Below are 20,010 nucleotides of genomic sequence, written 5' to 3' on the forward strand. Positions count from 1 at the left end.
ACTTATAATACAACATATATATAAAAAATAACTCTGCTCAAATTGATATTTAAAGGTAAAGACCAGTATTGGAAACGCCCCAATTTCAAAAAATGAAATGGAAGCTCTCATTACCAATCATGTGAAAAAATATGTTTTGACTAATACATGATGATAAAAAATTTGCCGGGAAACCGCCTACTAATTCATATATTTGGTAAATTTGTTTCTCTCATAGGGTAGTCCCATATACATCTTTCTGTGTATAGTGCTTGTAACTTTACAAAGAATGGGCCAAATTTCTTATCATTTTGATGATTCCAGAACCTTGCAGATGCTAGATGCTAGATGATCAACCTTTTCTGATCGATTCCACAACGTTTCTTTTACAATGCAATCGCATGACCATAACTGGTCTTTACCTTTAAATATCGATGTTGACGAAAGATTCGTCATACATTATATAGTAACTCATTCATTTATTTGAGTATGGACAGCGGTAAACATGTACGATCGTGTGTTTTTGTGAACTAGTTTTAAAGGCAGATTTTAAAGAAAAAAACGACTACTAGATAAGAAATCCTTAATAATAACTAAAAGTCTCGAGGATTCACCAGTGTGCTATAAATCAGATCTCTTTCTTTTTTTAAACTTGCTCTATTTACATTTAGACAAAAATTTTCATTGTAATTCAGTTGATTTCTTTACATTTACAATCATTTATTTATATAACATGTCTTGAAAGAGTGCTGACTATGCTGACATCAAAGCAAAAAAAAGGATACACCAAACGACCTGTTTATTACAAAATAAAGTATAATTTAAGATATTTCCTTAGCCTGTAGGGGTAAAGTGCTTTCATTGCCGAAGTGTAAGAGACCTGAAGAGCCTATATTACATATTAAAAGCAGAAGGTAAGGAATCCTGTTATGGATAATAGTGCCTTAATTGCCGACAACAATTACAAAAGAAGAAGGACCAACAGACCCATGGAAAATATATTACAAACTTAAGTGATACAAAAAAACTTTCATTAGTTGTGGTTATTGTAACATATATTTTAAGCTTCTACCAATCTTGACATTTAGTCGGCAAGCTTTCATCCACTAAAAGTTGAAGTTTATATAAATTATTTCATTAGAGATAATAGTGCTTTAATTGTCGACAATAATTAAGACTTGAAAACATACCAAGAAAACTTGGGCCTATTTTTACAAACCAAAAGTAAAGTTATAGGAATTTTGTTAGAGATAATGGAGCTTAGCAGAGATTGTTATTGATCCAATGAGATTAGATTTTGCTTTCGTCAGAGTGTTCAGTGGAAGTGCCAAAGTCGAGGCCATGATATGCGGGATTGGAGACTGACGCTGACAGTGAAGAGTCTGCGCCATTTGAAACTCCAGTTAGACTCTCCTCGCCAACGCTGTACTTCTTCACACGTTTGCTGCTGAAGAACTTAGAGATGGTAGTCAGGCTATCAGAAGCTGATGAGACTCGTCTTCCACCACTCTGCGTACTTTCTCCATCGCACCAGGAGCAGGTCAAACCCCATTGCTGACGGATTAGAGGCTTTCGCACACAGTAGAGGATGAAGATGAAGAGACCTTGGAAGGAGTTGAACATGATGAATAGGGCCTGGACAACCTGGAGAAGAGACAATGGATCAAATTCCTGTTGACTTTGGAGCATTTACAGTTTGTCCCAATTATTTTACAAAGTCCTCGATTATCGTAATTAATGGAGAAAGCGATAACCTAAATCAGAACAAAATGATGAGAAGGAGAAATGTATTTTATTCCCCCCACGTTTTAACGTTTATTGTATGAATATATTTGCAGTCTGTAAAAAGGCACGTTTATTTTTTAATCGGCTCAAGAATTCTTTCGGGGGTGGAGGGGGGGGGGGGAATTATATTGTTCATATAAATTACCATACAAAATACTTTTGTGTGTGTTTCCTTGATGATGTCTCATTCTGATGACCAGGTTTTACAAAAAAAATTTAAGCAAGAAATTTTGAAACTTTCTAATTGGTTTTTATATAATAAATTGGTTTTAAATTGTGATAAAACAAAGTTTATGGTTTTTACAAATAGAAATATTGATTTAAACAACATTCACTTACGAGTAAATGATCATAATTTTGAACGTGTAGATAATCTTAAGTTTTTAGGTATTGTAATTAATCATAAATTGAAGTGGCATGGGCATATAAATGTGGTGTGCAATAAAATAGCAAAAAATATTGGTATTTTATATAAAGTTCATTTTTATCCCTTAAATATTTTGAAAATGTTGTATCATACTTTAATAACACCATATTTTAATTACTGTATAGTTGCATGGGCAAATTTTAATAAAAATGATATGTTTAGGTTACTTAAGCTTCAAAAGAAAGCAATACGCATTATAACTCATTCCCAATATTATGCTCACTGTAATCCTTTATTTTGTAAACTTGGAATTTCGAATGTAATCGATATGCATAATTTTTATATTGCAGTTTTCATGTTTTCATGGCAACTTGCCTACCTTTTTATCTACATGTTTTAACTTAAATTGTGACGTGCATAATTTTAATACTAGAAATGCCCTAAATTATCACCTTCCCAAGATTAGAACGACTTGCATAAAAAATTCACTATTTTTAAAGGACCATTAATATGGAATAGTATACCTCAGAAAATTAAAAAATGCAAAACCCTCAATCTTTTTAAAATCGAATATAAACAATTTTTGTTAAACAAGTATAATAATCAGTATCAATAGTATCGGCCAATGTTTGACATTTTTTTTAATATACTCTGATCGTGCATGATAATAAGTTTTAATATGTTCTTTGTTTTTTGTTCTGTTCTTTTGTTCTTGTTTTCATGTATGTGTGTTTTTAGGGGTAGGCTTTTATATAAGGAACTTCCCTCCTTTCTGCCTATCCCAAATGCTCTTATAAATTTCCATTGTATTTGTCATCACTTTCTTGTGTCTTTTTATATTTATAACTCCATTCTGTATTTGTATATTTTAAATGTTTTTATGAAGAGTATTGAATAAACTTTGAATTTGAATTTGAATTGAAGCAAATATTTGGTCTATCTCTTGGCGCATTCTTGAAACAAAAACATCCATTATTTGTAAACCTTTCTTGGTCTAATAATTTCTTCCATGGCTGAATATACTCATACACACACACACACAAACACACACACACATATATATATATATATATATATATATATGTAAAAATCAAAACTATTGAAATAAAAATCCTTTAGAGTTTTCTACTTCACTATGACCAGTTTCATTTTATTTTGTCAGATAGTCCAAAATTGAAACCGGTCATAGTAAAGAAGTGGATTTTTATTTCAACTGCCTTATTATGTATATATATACAGGCCTGGATATGTATATGTGTGTGTTTGTTTGTGTGTGTGTGTGTGCGCGTGTGTGTGAGTGTGTGAGTGTGTGCTCTCGCCTCAGCATTCTTGTGGGGTTTTATGTGCGCTTCACATACCCCTTGTGAGGCATTTTTACTTTGTGGGGTATTTTTTCAGGACCCCACAGAGTAAAGTCTTTCAAATGACTGTATATTCGGTGTCCTATGCCCTGCGGGGCATTAGAAGTGGTACCCCATAAATGACTTTTTGTGAGCGTGTGCTAAAACTTGCACACTTTTTTATGGTAACATCGTAAGCACACCGCCGGGTTGTTATCGCCAGGTTGTACATACCCCACTAGTAGGGGACCACAAGGTATATCTGGAACGCACAGAAATACCCCACAATCAGGTGCCCCACAAAGGCCCTGATGTGAGAATGCGTGTGTATGTGTGTGTGCGCGTATGTGAGTCAATGAGAACGGGTTTACCAGAGTAAAGGCTTCGATAAGTAGAAGATATCCAGTAGTCCAAGTCAGCCCCATCAATACCAGGATTGTCACTGCATTCTTGACGCGTTCAATCATCTCTTCGCGCCTTCCATCTTTGTCTTTCTTTATTTTCCCGGCTATCTGAGCCGATTTCGATAGCTGTCGGATGACCAAAATAAAGATGACCATGTTGGTGATCAGGACGACGGCTACAGGTATCAGAAGGCCGCCGACTTGAGACCAGAGGCGAAGGAAGCAGCTATATTGGGAGGCAGGTACATTAACAAATATATTATCAATTTGGTAAATGAACACCAATAATACATATAGGTTGCACGCACGCCAATCAATATTATGCTGTAGTCATTCTGTGTCTTACATAAATTCATTATACATTCAAAAGATTTGTTATGTGTATATTTTCATTATTTTTATTTGGCTTTTAGCAATTGTAGACTACCGATGATACATTGGCTTATAGAGTCAGGGAAAATAACAAATAATAACATTAAACACAAAAAATAAAAATAAACATAATAAAAGAAACAAACAAACAAACTACAACGTAATGCATTTTTTTTACAGTTGTGTGCGTCACTTATCAAAATATGCCTAACATGATTCCTTAAGGCAATGTAATAGAAAACTAAAATGACACTTTAGTTGATTTCTCAAAAGATTTTCCGATCGCGCTCTGTGTAAATATCTTAACTTACACATCTTCCCTGGCATAGTTCGTGTTTGCAATACCACCAGTCAGGATAACGATGATTACAGGGATACCTACAGTAGTAGAGAAAAGACAAAACAAAACATCAGGAAAAGTTTATTGTTTAGTGTGTAAAATAATTAACTTAGACATTAAGCTAGATGGGTAAATGGCTTTTTAATCGTTTTTTTACTAATCGGAGAGCAAAAAAAAAATCAGCTTTGATCGAACCACGTAGCCCAAACATCTCTCTGAGATCCTTAAATATTTTTATATTTGTTAGAATATTTGTATTCCATGCTTTGTTTTGTTTTTGTTTGTTTTTGGGGGGATGGGGGAGGGGTGGGGTGGCATAGTCTGGTTAAATTTATTAATCTTTCTTTACACTTTTCTCTATATAGCATTCAAATTGTCATATTAACGTACCCCAGGCTGCAAGACCGGCCTTAACCATGAAGTTTGGTATGTATGTATTGAATATTTGTACGATGACCAGGTAAGTATTGATGCCTTCCACTCCCATCCACGCAATGGAGGAAAGTACGAAGAATTGAATGAGGCCGGCCAGAAACCCGCACGCTACTGAGTTCACCTCCGTATCTCCTCGAGTAGTGTCCAAGACAAGCAAGGCGAGGAACGAGGTGTACAGGCCCAGCATGGTGGCACACAGGCAGATAAAAATCTTGTTTGTCTGGCGGCTCCGTAGCTTTCTGTTAAGAAGGTTGAAATAAGCAAACGCATGGGGAACAATAAATTATGCAATCTCTCGGCGCACACCTCCGGAAATAGCTAAATGAGTAACTACAATATAAGCAAGATGTTAGCCTACCGACTATCGCAAAATAAATTGATTATTTTAGTTCTTACCAATAAACGTGGCATCCATGATAAAGATCCTATGCCGATTATAAGTCAGAGAGAAACGGTCATGATGGTTATGTTTTAAAGCCTCTTTTTGGATCGAGGTGTAAATATGGACAAATTGAGACCGCTTCTAGCGTAAATTAAGAAAATAAATGTCATCAGTTTCTTAAAATATCGCACCTGTAACAACACGTGACGGTAGGTTCTTATGTAGACTAATCACAAACAGTGCTGATCTTTGTAGTTAGACCAACACAAAATTAAACCAAATTCCCCATACCCACCCAACCCCCCACCCCCCCCCCCCCCACAAAAAAATTGTTATTGTCTAATCTAGAACGATTAAAACCAAAAATAGACAATTTTCTCAAAGAATTTTGAAGTGAGACTTACTTATTCCACAGATATGTCCCAAGTGCGATCAGTAGACATACAGCAGAGATTGCACACCCTATGTAGCTTAGGATGTTGTAGGTATACTCGGTAGTAACATCGTGGATATCCTGAACGAAACAATGTAGCAGAAGAAGGAAATAGTCAAAGTGGAGGGAAAAACAAGGGGAAAAGGAGAAAATATGAGATGAAGGTTTAAAAATTACCAGATAAAACAGAAGTCGTAAGCGCAAGACAGGGACGCATAAAGTACTTCGCGAAAGAACAGCAGATAATAATATGATTACAGGACCCTCAGGGAGAATAGAATTAATAATGATGGTGTGGTATATTTCAATTGTAGGTGCAGATGCGGCCCTCCCGGTTGGCAGGGGGGCACAGTGCCCCCACTTTTTCAAGCACCCGAAAGTGCCCCTTTTACTTTGACAAGTGCCCCTATTAATTTGTAAAAGTGCCCCTTCCTTTTTTCAATTCTGATAAGTGCCCCTTTTATTTGGACACGTGCCCCTTTTTCTTCGACAAGTTCCCATTTTCCTTTGCAATAAGTGTCCATTTTCCATTTTCATAAATGCCCTTCTTAATCTCTAGTAATTGTCCCTAGTTAGGTACGAGAAGTGCCTCTTTTCACTTTTCCTAAGTGCCTGCTTCACCTCTGATAATTGTCTTATTTAAATCTGAGAGGTACGTGCCTCTTGTACTTTGACAAGTGCCCCTTTTCCTTTGCTAGAAATGCAACTTCCCCTTTTAATAACTAACCCCATTTCAACTCGGAAAAGCGCACCTTATATTTATGTGCCCTTTTTCCTTTCTAATAAGTGCCCCTTTTCCTAATGATAACTTCCCCATTACAAAAGAGCCCCTTTCCTTTCTCATAAGTGCCCCTTCTCTGGTAAATGACCCTTTTCAGGTACGAGAGGTTACTCCTTTTCACTTCAGATAGGTGCCCCCTTCACCTCCGATAAATGACCTTTTAAAATATGATCGGTTCCCATTTTCTTTTAACTAATGCACATTTTCATTTATTACAAGTGCCCCTTTTTCATTCACCTAAGTATCCCTTTTTTACATCTGTTCATTGCCTCTTTTTAGATGCGATAAGTGCTTCTTTTCACCTCTGATAATTTCCCTTTTAACAATATATAATAATATCTTTTAAATGCCCCTATCAAAATCTGATGGGGGGGGGGGGGCACCTTTTCCGTCGACAAATGCCCATTTCCTATTCTCATGACTGGCTTTTTTCATCCCTGTTTAATTTCCTTCTTTTGCACCTTTTTGTACTTTGGCACATGCTCCTCTTCTTTTCTGCTAAGTGTCCCTTCTTTCTCTCCGCGTTAAACGTGCCCTAACTAAATTCAAGCGGCTAAGAGAAGTTTCCCCCTAAGTTCGCTCGCTACGCTCGCACGCATCTATAAATGATATATATACTTATGTTACTTATCAAAGGTCTTTCCGGTATTCCGTTATGAGAACGTGCATATAACCCCATTAGGATTGTTTTTTTTCCTCTTTTAAGGTAAAATTTAAGAGGACATATATATATATATATATATATTGTGTCCCAAAATGTGAAAAATTGGCCGATCGATATTTCGTTTCGTGGGGGGGGGGGGGGGGGGGTAAGGTAAGCTTTTGGGGGGTCACCCATTACCATTATATATTTTTTTTTTTAATTAAATACAAAAACAAAACAAAGGGGGGTGGTTTCCTCCAAAACACACACATACAAAAGACTTAAAGGGGGGGGGGGGGGCTTCAAACCCCATTTGATTTTGATTTATCATTATTGATTTACCAATAGAAGCCATTGGACTAGGGTTAGTCGCGTACGCACCTAGTGCCCCCCACACTTTGGAAGTCGCTCGGCCCCCCCTGACTGGGTGAATAAGACATAATACTAATATTGTCATTGTTATAATTATTAATATTATTATTATCATTATTAATGTTAATATTAATGATCCTGACTACATTGATATGGAACATAAGATATACAAATTTTAACAGAATTAGATGACAAAAACAATGTCAAAGCATTTACACATTAACATGTGGAGTGGAGTGGACTAAACTATTCTACTTTGAGACCTACATTTTGAATGACTTATTTTTTTCTATGATGCATAGAGTCATAGATAATAATACATTGATAGTACATGTATTTTATATTACATATTCTTCATACGCTAACTAATATGTATTTACCATTAAAATATCCCGCTGACATACGATATACGATCAAAAACTTAAGCCAACCACAACGTATCCGATTCTAAAGAATTCGCAATATTCATTGACAGGAATATTCGAACCTGTATTAAGTTGTTAAAGATCGCAGTTATATGAGTAACGAATTCAAACATTTCAGATTATTTGCAAGCTTCTTAGAAAGGACATATCGGTCCCGATTCGACTTGATATCAACCACTTGTGCAAACCTCGAAAAGGAAGATTGCAGTTGTGTTAACGTCCATAACCAATACAATTCTAATACACTGGACTTCAGTGTGATCGTAGAGATTGAATGTGGCTTTAAAGGCTACTTAAAGGCTACTTACAGGCAATTTACTCTAAAATACATTACCATTATAATTGCAAAGTTGGTCAGGTGATAACACGCACACGTGTACATCTCCATGGTCTCCGAGTCCTCTAGAATGTTGTCAGAGTTGTTGCCTTCAGAAGCTCTGGCTGAAACACCAGACAGCACTGAAGGGACAGGCCTCGGGGCAACAAAAAAACATCCCTCAGTTGACCAATCTAAATCATCCTCGTCCCAGAAGACACACATCTGATTCTCGTAATCAGGCTGTCGAAAAATGACAGACATTTCTTTTTAGGAATTGCCTACAGCTTGCAAAAGAAAGGTTAAGTATAAATCCTACATGTACCGTATTTTTCTTCGAATGTGACATCATATAATAGATTCACGGGCAAGTCCATGGATACTCTTGTAATACTTTAACCGCTACTTATGATAAGTGTTCGGTTTAGTATTAGGTATGGGTCAGTTGTTAAAGTCCATGTAAATGGCAAGTCCATGGATACTCTTGTAATACTTTAACCGCTACTTATGATAAGTGTTGGGTTTAGTATTAGGTATAGGTCAGTTGTAAAAGTCCATGTAATTGGCAAGTTCATGGATACTCTTGTAATACTTTAACCGCTACTTATGACAAGTGTTCGGTTTAGTATTAGGTATGGGTCAGTTGGTAAAGTCCATGTAAATGGCAAGTCCATGGATACTCTTGTAATACTTTAACCGCTACTTATGACAAGTGTTCGGTTTAGTATTAGGTATGGGTCAGTTGGTAAAGTCCATGTAAATGGCAAGTCCATGGATACTCTTGTAATACTTTAACCGCTACTTATGACAAGTGTTCGGTTTAGTATTAGGTATGGGTCAGTTGTTAAAGTCCATGTAAATGGCAAATCCATGGATACTCTTGTAATACTTTAACCGCTACTTATGATAAGTGTTCGGTTTAGTATTATGTATGGGTCAGTTGTTAAAGTCCATGTAAATGGCAAGTCCATGGATACTCTTGTAATACTTTAACCGCTACTTATGATAAGTGTTGGGTTTAGTATTAGGTATGGGTCAGTTGTAAAAGTCCATGTAATTGGCAAGTTCATGGATACTCTTGTAATACTTTAACCGCTACTTATGACAAGTGTTCGGTTTAGTATTAGGTATGGGTCAGTTGGTAAAGTCCATGTAAATGGCAAGTCCATGGATACTCTTGTAATACTTTAACCGCTACTTATGACAAGTGTTCGGTTTAGTATTAGGTATGGGTCAGTTGGTAAAGTCCATGTAAATGGCAAGTCCATGGATACTCTTGTAATACTTTAACCGCTACTTATGACAAGTGTTCGGTTTAGTATTAGGTATGGGTCAGTTGTTAAAGTCCATGTAAATGGCAAATCCATGGATACTCTTGTAATACTTTAACCGCTACTTATGATAAGTGTTCGGTTTAGTATTATGTATGGGTCAGTTGTTAAAGTCCATGTAAATGGCAAGTCCATGGATACTCTTGTAATACTTTAACCGCTACTTATGACAAGTGTTCGGTTTAGTATTAGTATGGGTCAGTTGTTAAAGTCCATGTAAATGGCAAGTCCATGGATACTCTTGTAATACTTTAACAGCTACTTATGACAAGTGTTCGGTTTAGTATTAGGTATGGGTCATTTGTTAAAGTCATAAATTTCATTTTATGGCAAACGCAAATTCCGGTCTCCAATTCTCATTCTTCGATGCAGAATTTAAATTGCTTCGAGCACAACTGAATGGTCAAGTTTGACTCCGAACGGCAGTTCAATCTTATCTACAGGTTATATACACACGTTTCTTTCTATCAAAATACTGAAGAGTTCCTCACCACCAAAGCAGTAAAAGTCAGGTTAATCGCTTGGTCTAGGTCTGCAACGACCACCCCACCTACACTCAATAGAATGACAGGTGTGTTTGCGGTCCGATTGACACCTGGGTTCTCATTGCTGAAGTTAAGAAGCGACGGTGAGAAGAACAGAACAGGTGTGGAGAAGACACTCATGATGATGTTGATATTCGTGTTGTTAACGTTGCCTGATGAAGCTCCTAAAACGATGTCAGCGATTTTAGGAGGAACGCTTACCTTTTTTCATACATTTCATTGAAATAAAGAAAAAAAATGCATAAGTTCTATTGCCACAATATACACGTAATTTTAGCAAAGATGATAATTGAAGATAAACAGTAATGACAAAATAAAGGTGGGATGGGGACAACAAATATAAGCTGGTAGAGGTTTTATGAATCTTTTTTTTTTTAAGGTCCCGTCTCACTTAAACATTACTTCCAGAAAAAAAGTTTTGTAAGCGTTCAATTTTCGAAATCATATAACATTAAATTAAACATAATAAATAAATTTCGATGCATCAAATTCTGCAACAAACCAAGGAAAGTCAAACGTCTATCTTACGACCATTTTAGGGCCACAGAGAAAGTGGTCACTATAGACAGGTGGTCTCTATAGAGAGGTAATCATATTTGATGACTATTACCTCAGCTATAAGTCCGACACTTGTTCCTTCCGAAGGGGTATCCCCTCCTGCTCTGACGGTAATGTTGGAACCAGAGAAGTCTTTCGAACTATCCCCGGAGAGGGAAAGGACCAGCCCCTGATTGAGCTCTTCTGAGGGTACACTCCGAACCTTTAAAAAAAAGAGTTGTACGACTTGTTTCTACACTTGGTGTGTTTATATGATGTTAATGCAGCATCTACAGGCACCATTTACGAGCTAAATACTTCTTCTAAATTATGTCGAGTTTGAATTTCTTTAAGTTTTTTATACTGTCCCAGGGATCCTTGTTGCAATGTTTACTTTTGAAACATGGCTTCCTTATGTTCTGTAAAAAGAAGGAAATAGTTATGTAGTATAGTGCCATGCAGTATGCCGGGTGTAGTGAATGCCACGTTATGATTTACACTTAAATCATTATGTTTATATTCATGAGTAATACCTTAATGATTTTTGGAATCAGAAGTCTGTGACTATATAGGATTTAAGAGGTATATATATATACACTGTCGCTCATAAAGGTGGAATATTTTTTTAAAATCCCAATTAATGTAATTATTAAAAAAATTATTTAAAAATAATAGATCTATATAATAGTATACATTCTCAGATTTTATTGAATAATAATTTGCCAATGTGTGTTTTGCGTGACTGCTAAAGCATGTGTATGTTACTATGCTTATCAACTAGGGGACCTATGCCCTTAAGTCATAAATGACAATAATGAGGGTTAATGCCCCACAAAAGTGTACTAATATAGCACTTCGACACGGTTTTGATCCTGGGGCCTCACAGTCACGAGGCCATTGCTTTGTCACTGAACCATGACTTTACGCAGCAGGGGCTAGGGCAGGGGGCAGTTTCCATAAATAAAAAAAACCCATAGGAAATACAATTTTTTAAAAATAATTTATTGCATTTTACCCCGGTTCCCAACATGAAAAAAAATTCTGTGTGCCGATGCCTTGAGCCATAATGCATTGCCCTTCAGAGGATTTTTTTATGTTGGGGACCGGGGTAAAATGCAATAAATTATTGAACATTTATTGCATTTTCTGTTTGTTTTTTTATTTATGGAAACTGCCCCCTGCCCTAGCCCCCGCTGCGTACAGTCAAGGTTCAGTGACAAAGCAATGGCCTCGTAACTGTGAGGCCCCAGGATCAAAACCATGTCGATGTGCTAAATTAGTGCCCTTTTGTGGGGCATTAATCCTCATTACTGTCATTTATGACTTGAGGGCGTAGGTCCCATAGTTAATAAGCAAAGTAGCATATACATGCTTTAGCAGTCCCGCAAAACACACATTGGCAAATTATTATTCAATACAATTTGAGAATGTATACTATTATCGAGATCTATTATTTTTAAATAATTTTTTAAATAATTCCATAAATTGGGGTAAAACTAAAATATTCCACCTTTATGAGCGACAGTGTATATATATATATATATGTATATAAACATGTATATATATAGTCCACCTCTTAAATAGAAAGACAGGTAGAAGAGAATATCGTGTAATATGTCAATTTGGAGTTCAGTCCCTTCGTGTTACTCATTCTTCCACCAAACAAAATTGCGTTCACACTGCAACAAGGTATAGGTATAAACTTTTCTTACAGAATAGCATTCGCTTTAATAAACTGTTACGTATAGTAACCGGGTGAATCCTGTAATAAACCTTGGATATGACATGATTTGGTGATGAATGACTTAATACCTGAACGGCTATGTTTTGCTCCGCTGCATCGAACGGTTCTCCTTCTGCAACCTGGACGTTGTTGAGCTGCGTCTCGTAGGCCATGAGGATGTTTGAGATCGCATTGGTGGTTTCTTCTGCCTGCTGGAGCTCGGTCATGTCAACCGAGGCAATGTTGCTGACAATGCTCGCCACCGTAGCAGTAAACTTGATAAACATGATAACATGACAAAAAAAGTGTTCCTTGTAAGATAATACACTCAGAGAAAACGAAACGAAAAGAAAAGAAGTGGAAAGTATTGACAGTTTATATTTTCAAATGAATATTCAATATAAATTTATCTTTCATCTATCAACATGAATATAAATCAATCCTCCCTAATATAATATGCAAGCCTACCAAACATGCATGAGTGAGCATGGCCATTTAACAATAAATGAGTCTCTGAAAGAAAATTGCAAAAATGTGGCATCTGACCATTCAAATTATGATGAGCATTTGAGGTATCATATGGCTCGTTCACGACCTTGGGTGGAAAGCAGAGACATCTTGACCGTGCTTCTGAGACTACAGGTGACACCCAAAGCTCAATCCTCCTAATTTTGTCTCATTCCTTGTTTTTATCGTTGAAAAGGAATGTCTAACAGATGCACATGTTCATTTACAATTGGATGGTAACTTGCTCTATTTGTGCAACTTTCTTAATTAGAACTTGTAACATTTAAATGAATTTGCCCATCCAAGCATTACAAGTTTAAAACTTGATCTTAAATGATGTTCGTAGGAAATGTATAAACATATATTTATATATATTGTAATATCAATATAAGAATATATGATCTAATGTTAGTCCACGTTACTGCAGGACGGGGACGTATACAAAATGGCAAAAAACAACAAACATTGAAGGCGAGATAACATCATCCAGATCCTCTTCGCTAAGATCATAATTCCCAAGGGGTTTCCTTTCCTACATTTATAACCTTCAAAAACGTAATGCATAGCTCCAGAATTATTTCCAATGACATCATATTTTACGAATACCACTTAATGATTTCTAAGATCCTAATGCAACAAACATTTCGCTTTGAGGTCATCCATGACTTCTGCGAAATATGAATATACGCCAGGGAAATTTAAATTTGATTACTTTTTAAAGAAACTACCGATCAAAGAATAAGGCAATGCTCACCTCTGTTCCACTGTTGTTTTGAGCTGCTACTACTGTGGCAATGTTTGAAACTAGAGTGACATCCGAGGCGGTGATTTCTCCAGTATTTGTTGTAATGATCGCAACTTGATCTGTAATGTCCTCAACCGTTTCCTGCGTGATCTCAACCTGTAAATATGTATGACAAACACAATCGCATAGTCTTTTAAAAGATCAGTCGAATTTGATAGTTTTCTCCGTCACTTTTTTCGCAATGTGACATGTAACACGTAATCCGAACATGATATCTGTGGTATGGAATTAACGCCTTGGAGTTTATTTCTCGAAAGTCATTACAATCATGTTTGTACAGGATATGCTTGAAATTATTTGTGGTATTGAATTATAAAGGAATTATTTAGAAAGACACACCACAATATAACACATTTTAAAGCCTGCCCAATGTATATATTTCCGGATGGACTGTGACTGAAATCAGTTTCAAAGAGATCAACAATAAAGAGGATAAAGAGGATGAGAAACTATCATTTGGAATTAACGGACCAACTAAAACATTGCACGAAAATGTGTACATATATTAAAAGCATTCCTTTTTTTTTTGTTTTAAAGAGAAAGATTGTCTAAATAAAACTTTGTTTTGTGGAAGAAAATACTGATAAGAATTACCAAAGAAATTTCATTAGAATTGAAAGTACAATAGATTCTCACAGAAATTCTAGTTTTAAGAGTAATATAAAGTATTAAAACGTAGGTCTTACATTATCAATTTCTTTTAACAGCTCTGTTACATTCCTGACATTGCCACAGTTATTTCCAGGGACCCATACGGCTCTGCTAATCCTGTCTCCAACACACAGGGCTGTAGCAACAGACTGGTGCGCTACCATCGCGGGACGAAAACGGAAATAGTATTAAAATAAAATCGTACAACATACCCAATAACTAATCACATACTGCATTAAGCTATTGATATAACAAGAACATGATGAAGAAATGGAAGAAAAAAATCCTTGTGTCCATCTAAGCATTACTGCAAAGAAAGGTGACATTTTCACACTTAAAAAAGGTCTCTTTAGACTTTCTTGTAAATAAGAAACGAAATTCTATTAAAACACCTTATTATTAAGCTGGTGACTCAATACTTGTATTACATTTTACAATTCTGCTATTTAAAACGATTGAGTATACTGCTCCCCCTGAGTGTTATTCACCATGTTTTGTTTGTTAAGAACAAGCTATTCCTGTGTAGAAATTTCGCTATATAAACTGCATTTACAGTTATTAACATCATCATCTATTATTTTCATCATTACCATTAGTTGTATTGAAGGGACAATATCGTCCTGTTGAATTATACCGTAAATTCAATTCTCCCTCTGCGAAGTGAGCCTCACCGAATCTTGACACCCAAGTAAAATTGGGACAGATTGCTGCAGTGAAAACAGAGGATACATGTGAAATTTAGGCTAGTTGAATGACTTTCAAAGAGTGAAGTTCAATTTTCAAAAAATGATAATCATTCAATTTACAAGACCTTTTACGCCTTGGTGATCAGATTATTATACGATAATGGTCGCATTACAGCTGCTACAGAGCTTTGATGTCTGTTAAATGGGCCTCAGACATCCAAATTCCAATCTGAACCGTAACCCTATAATTTTGACGAAATAAATCCAGAAGTAAAAAGTTAGGGTATCGACAAAAGCTATTATGACTAGATAACAAAAATAACGGGGAATTAACAAATGCTTTTGAAACTCACAGGTACTGATGACCCTGACGGTAGATGCGTCAAGTATTCCGTCCGGCCGGGACGACAAGACGAGGAAGGATTCTTCGACACTTTGTTGAATCCGGAAAGAAGACGTCTCGTTGTCTACGACGTACATATTTAGGTTAGCAATGATGCTTCCCTCGCGAAGGTTGGAGGGTACCACGTACAACGGATTTCCCTCAAAATTACCTGTCTCCACCATGCCCGTTTGAACCTAGGATTTATCATGAGCAATTCAAGAAAAGGATAAGTTTCAAATTCATGAAAGGATGAACTATAATTTACATTCACCTATTGCATTTCAAGGTATATTTCTTCAAAATCTGTCTCGCAGCCGGGGCTGCAATGTACAAACTCTCGACAAACAAAAACAAAACGCATACAACAACACATATTAACAATACCACATCAACATCACAAGGTACAAACGAATGATATTCGATTTGACATGGCAAATGGGAATCACAAGTAACTTGATTAAAATTAATCCGATTGACTAATTGTCCGTCCGAAGGAAAATAAAGAAGAAAAAGTAAAGGTAGAAGTCATTGAGAAGAGAAGGGAAAAGGTCAAAATTGAAGTGAAAAAATCAGGAAAAGAACAGGAAAGGCGGATGAAGAGAAGGGAGAAGATTACATGTAGAATGTTTTAATGAGGCGAATAATACGTTAAACCTATACATTCAAAACGGGAGGATTGGTGCTCAAAGCAGGACGTATAACGTTGTCCAAATATAATAATTATTACGACTTGCTGCAAATTTAATTATCTAATTATCTTTACCTGCACACACCCACTTGTACACACTTGCAATTTTGTATTTCTTTAATTTTTGTCCACTTTTTATTTAGATACTTTCTGAACAAAATCTTTATACGTAACACTCTATTCTCCTACATACTCCTATAAGAGCGCCATGTACCCCCCCCCCTTTCCCGGCTGCTATCAACTCAAGCATTCTTGCTTATGATAGTTGGCCTCTGCATTTATCTTGATTATTTTTACTTACCTCCATACTTTCAAGCTTTCAATCATATATATATTGTGTGTATGTGTATTTAAGTTGTCACTCTTTATGTAAATCAATTATGTTATATACTATTATTGTTTATTTGAATATTTTATATTTGATTTATCAATAAATGCAGAAACATCTGCTATAATTTTGTTTTCGTTCTTATCAAGAGTATTTTAATGGTGAGGTAATCGTTTCTAGTTATAGTGATATGCTACTTTTTGCAGCATTGTAAAACGGATGTACATAAAGAAATGATACGGTAGAAAGGCATGGTGAAAGAATCAATCCTAGATTTTGAAAATATTCATCTCTCGTTTTGTCATAAGATCAATCCCTTCTGTTCATCGGGAGAGTTAAATATATATATATATATATATATGAGGAAATACTTCGGAATAAAATTAAGTCACGCTTAAAAAATAAACAATAGAACACACTGCCCGCTTTCCAATTTTGTAGTAGAGTGATGTTGTAATATATTCTTCAATACTGATGATTCAACTAATATTTCAAATTTAGAATCTATTAATTTCTGAAACGAATAATTCTTACGTAATTTGTGATCATTTCCGCAGCATCCTGGTAATATTGAGATGTAATGTCTGACAGATTCCCGGATGAAGTGACGTTGATATTAAATCTGACATTATCGATTATTATGTTAGATAAATCTGAAGAAAAAAAAAGAAGAAAAGAAGCAATGATTGGTATAACGTGCATGCTGCATTGATTAGAATACAAAACAAGAACCTCGCCATTATGGCGAATGATTAATGTGCATCATAGAGAAAACACTGTTGACGAACCTTGATGAATAATTCCAAACAAAATCGAGTTCAAATAATCTCGACGACGTTGTTTAATAACCAGAAGCTCCATGATTCAATAGAGTTATAATCATGTACTTAATTCACGAAATCTAAGAAAGATGGAAATAAAATCTACCTTTGATGTAAACAGCAGCCTGATCAGTAAAAACCACGGTACTAGCACCATTCTGATTCCTGCCTTCACCTTGACAGCGGTAGTATCCGATATGTGCAGGGGTCACTGATTCGATGGTGTATACACGCTGGTTTTCAGTTCCAGGGATCGTTACGTTATCCTTCTGCCATTCAAACCGAATCGCATTCTCAAAGCTACACATCATCTCGGCACGTTCAAAAGCGTTTATCGTGAGACTTGTCGGTGAAGATAGTGCTTGGATTGGCCCTAGTTCTGTAATTAACCAAGGAAATATTGTATTGCTTCAAAGAGGGGAGGGGGAAACTAGCTTTAAATCCTACTGAATTATGAACCCTGTATGCAATCAAATGATACTATCCAAAAGCATCTTTTTAGACCATAACATTTCAAGAAGCCGTACCCTGCCTCTTGTTCATGTCTGTTCAGTTGTCGTAACTTCAGGTTGAATACTTACTCCCACTCCCACATGGAACATCCACGGATTTAGATAACCATGTAGCATTGTTTTTAGATGTTTGTTAAAATATTCTGGGACAACCTTGTGTCTCTAGCTTCAGAGCCATATTCATTGTCAGAATTTGCTTCATTGCTCTTCGTGAATATGTATATATTTTGAAGAAAATCCCTTTGAATTTCTAAGGTAAATTACCTGTCTCACAAGTGCTTCCAATGTAGCCCGGTACACAAGTGCAAGTATACATGTTCAACAAGTCATTGCAGGTAGCACCGTTCAGACATGGACGACTGGCACACTCGTAGATTTCTGAAACTAAATAAGGGGGAAGAATTCTGGAACTATTAACAATCAAATAACCGACAATCATCATGGATATTCCCATTGTATTTGATCTGTCTTACAACCGCTCTCTTCTCCCCTCTCATACTTACATCCACTCTCTCTATGTAATGTGCAATTTAAAAGCTAAATTACTAAATTACTAAACTTAATTACTTTTACAAATGGTGTTCCTCTAAAAGATACAAAATGGTGCCGAGATTAGGTCAGATTACAACTATGTAATCAAGGGCAACAAGATTCAAACAAATACTTTTTCTTTAATAACGATATACAAAAAAGCATCGAGATGATTTCTGGTGCCTGCTTTGTTATTAAAAGGTAACTTTCAGGATAGGAGATAAAGATCTATATATAAACACAATAAATTAAAGAAAGAACATGTAGTGCTTCAGACACTTTTGTAGACATTAAGTGGTATGAACATTTAGGAAAAGAAGAATTTCTGTCACAATTTATTAGGTGGTCTTCAGATAATTTAAACATAGAATACTTACCCGTTGAGCAGTTCATTCCAGTATAACCTAGAGCACATGTACACGCATACGAGTTCAACCCATCTGTACATGTTCCACCATTCAAACAGGGCTTAGGTTTGCAGTCGTCAATATCTACAATAGGAAAGTGTGATTTTTTTTTAATGGAAAAGACAAGGGATTAAGATATATTCCTCCATAACACGAATCGTGTGAATTTTTATTCCACTTCCGACTGTTTTTGTCATGAAATAAAAGTTAAATAAAAAAAAAAGAAGGAAATTACGAAATATAGTTTTCCATAATATTATTTTTGTTTATAAATCAATGAGATTGAATTAGGAGCTTAACTAACTTATGAAACAAATACTTTTTCTTTAAAAACGATATACAAAAAAGCATCGAGATAATTTCTGGTGCCTGCTTTGTTATCAAAAGGTAACTTTCAGGATAGGAGATAAAGATCTATATATATATACACAATCAATTAAAGAAAGAACATGTTGTGCTTCAAACACTTTTGTAGACATTAAGTGGTATGAACATTTAGGAAAAGAAGAATTTCTGTCACAATTTATTTGATGGTCTTCAGATAATTTAAACAAAAAATACTAACCTATTGAGCAGTTCATTCCAGTATAACCTAGAGCGCATGTACACGCATACGAGTTCAACCCATCTGTACATGTTCCACCATTCAAACAGGTCTTAGGTTCACAGTCGTCAATATCTACAATAGGAAAGTGTGATTTGTTTTAATGGAAAAGACAAGGGATTAAGATATATTCCTCCATAAAATGAATCGTGTGAATTTTTATTCCACTTCCGACTGTTTTTGTCATGAAATGAAAGTCAAATAAAAAAAAAAAAAAAAAATAACGAAATATAGTTTTCCATAATATTATTTTTGTTTATGAATCAATGAGATTGAATTAGGAGCTTAACTAACTTATGAAAGAAATACTTTTTCTTTAAAAACGATATACAAAATAGCATCGAGATGATTTCTGGTGCCTGCTTTGTTATCAAAAGGTAACTTTCAGGATAGGAGATAAAGATCTTTATATAAAATAAATGACAACAAATCTTGAAGAGCAACACTTTTCAATCCTCTTTAACCCTTTACACCAGATTTGACTAGGTTGTTTAAGTTTTAAAACAAACTTATATATCATTACCTGTGACTGTTACAAAAAGAATGCACCTGCCAGTGTTGCGGGCATCATCAGT

The 20,010-nt window shown here is 35.6% G+C and overlaps 1 protein-coding gene across 1 annotated transcript; it reads right to left on the minus strand.

Moving 5' to 3' along the window:
• Nucleotides 1-391: 391 nt before the first annotated feature.
• Nucleotides 392-19,478, minus strand: LOC100893653 (adhesion G-protein coupled receptor G7-like). Its single transcript, XM_030995901.1, has 18 exons — nt 19,397-19,478; nt 18,802-18,915; nt 18,158-18,277; nt 17,488-17,760; nt 17,095-17,213; nt 15,513-15,738; nt 15,064-15,180; nt 14,509-14,630; nt 13,772-13,918; nt 12,600-12,785; nt 10,861-11,010; nt 10,197-10,451; nt 8,393-8,617; nt 5,809-5,918; nt 4,978-5,261; nt 4,559-4,625; nt 3,843-4,101; nt 392-1,623 (listed from the first exon to the last, which is right to left on the minus strand). Exons 1-18 carry the CDS (start codon nt 19,410-19,412, stop codon nt 1,270-1,272), a joined length of 3,144 nt encoding a protein of 1,047 aa, XP_030851761.1. The 5' UTR covers nt 19,413-19,478; the 3' UTR covers nt 392-1,269.
• Between the last annotated feature and the right edge of the window lie 532 nt (nt 19,479-20,010).

This window comes from Strongylocentrotus purpuratus, unplaced genomic scaffold, assembly GCF_000002235.5.
Source record: "Strongylocentrotus purpuratus isolate Spur 01 unplaced genomic scaffold, Spur_5.0 spur5_scaffold_3, whole genome shotgun sequence".
Classification (NCBI taxonomy): Eukaryota; Metazoa; Echinodermata; class Echinoidea; order Camarodonta; family Strongylocentrotidae; genus Strongylocentrotus; species Strongylocentrotus purpuratus.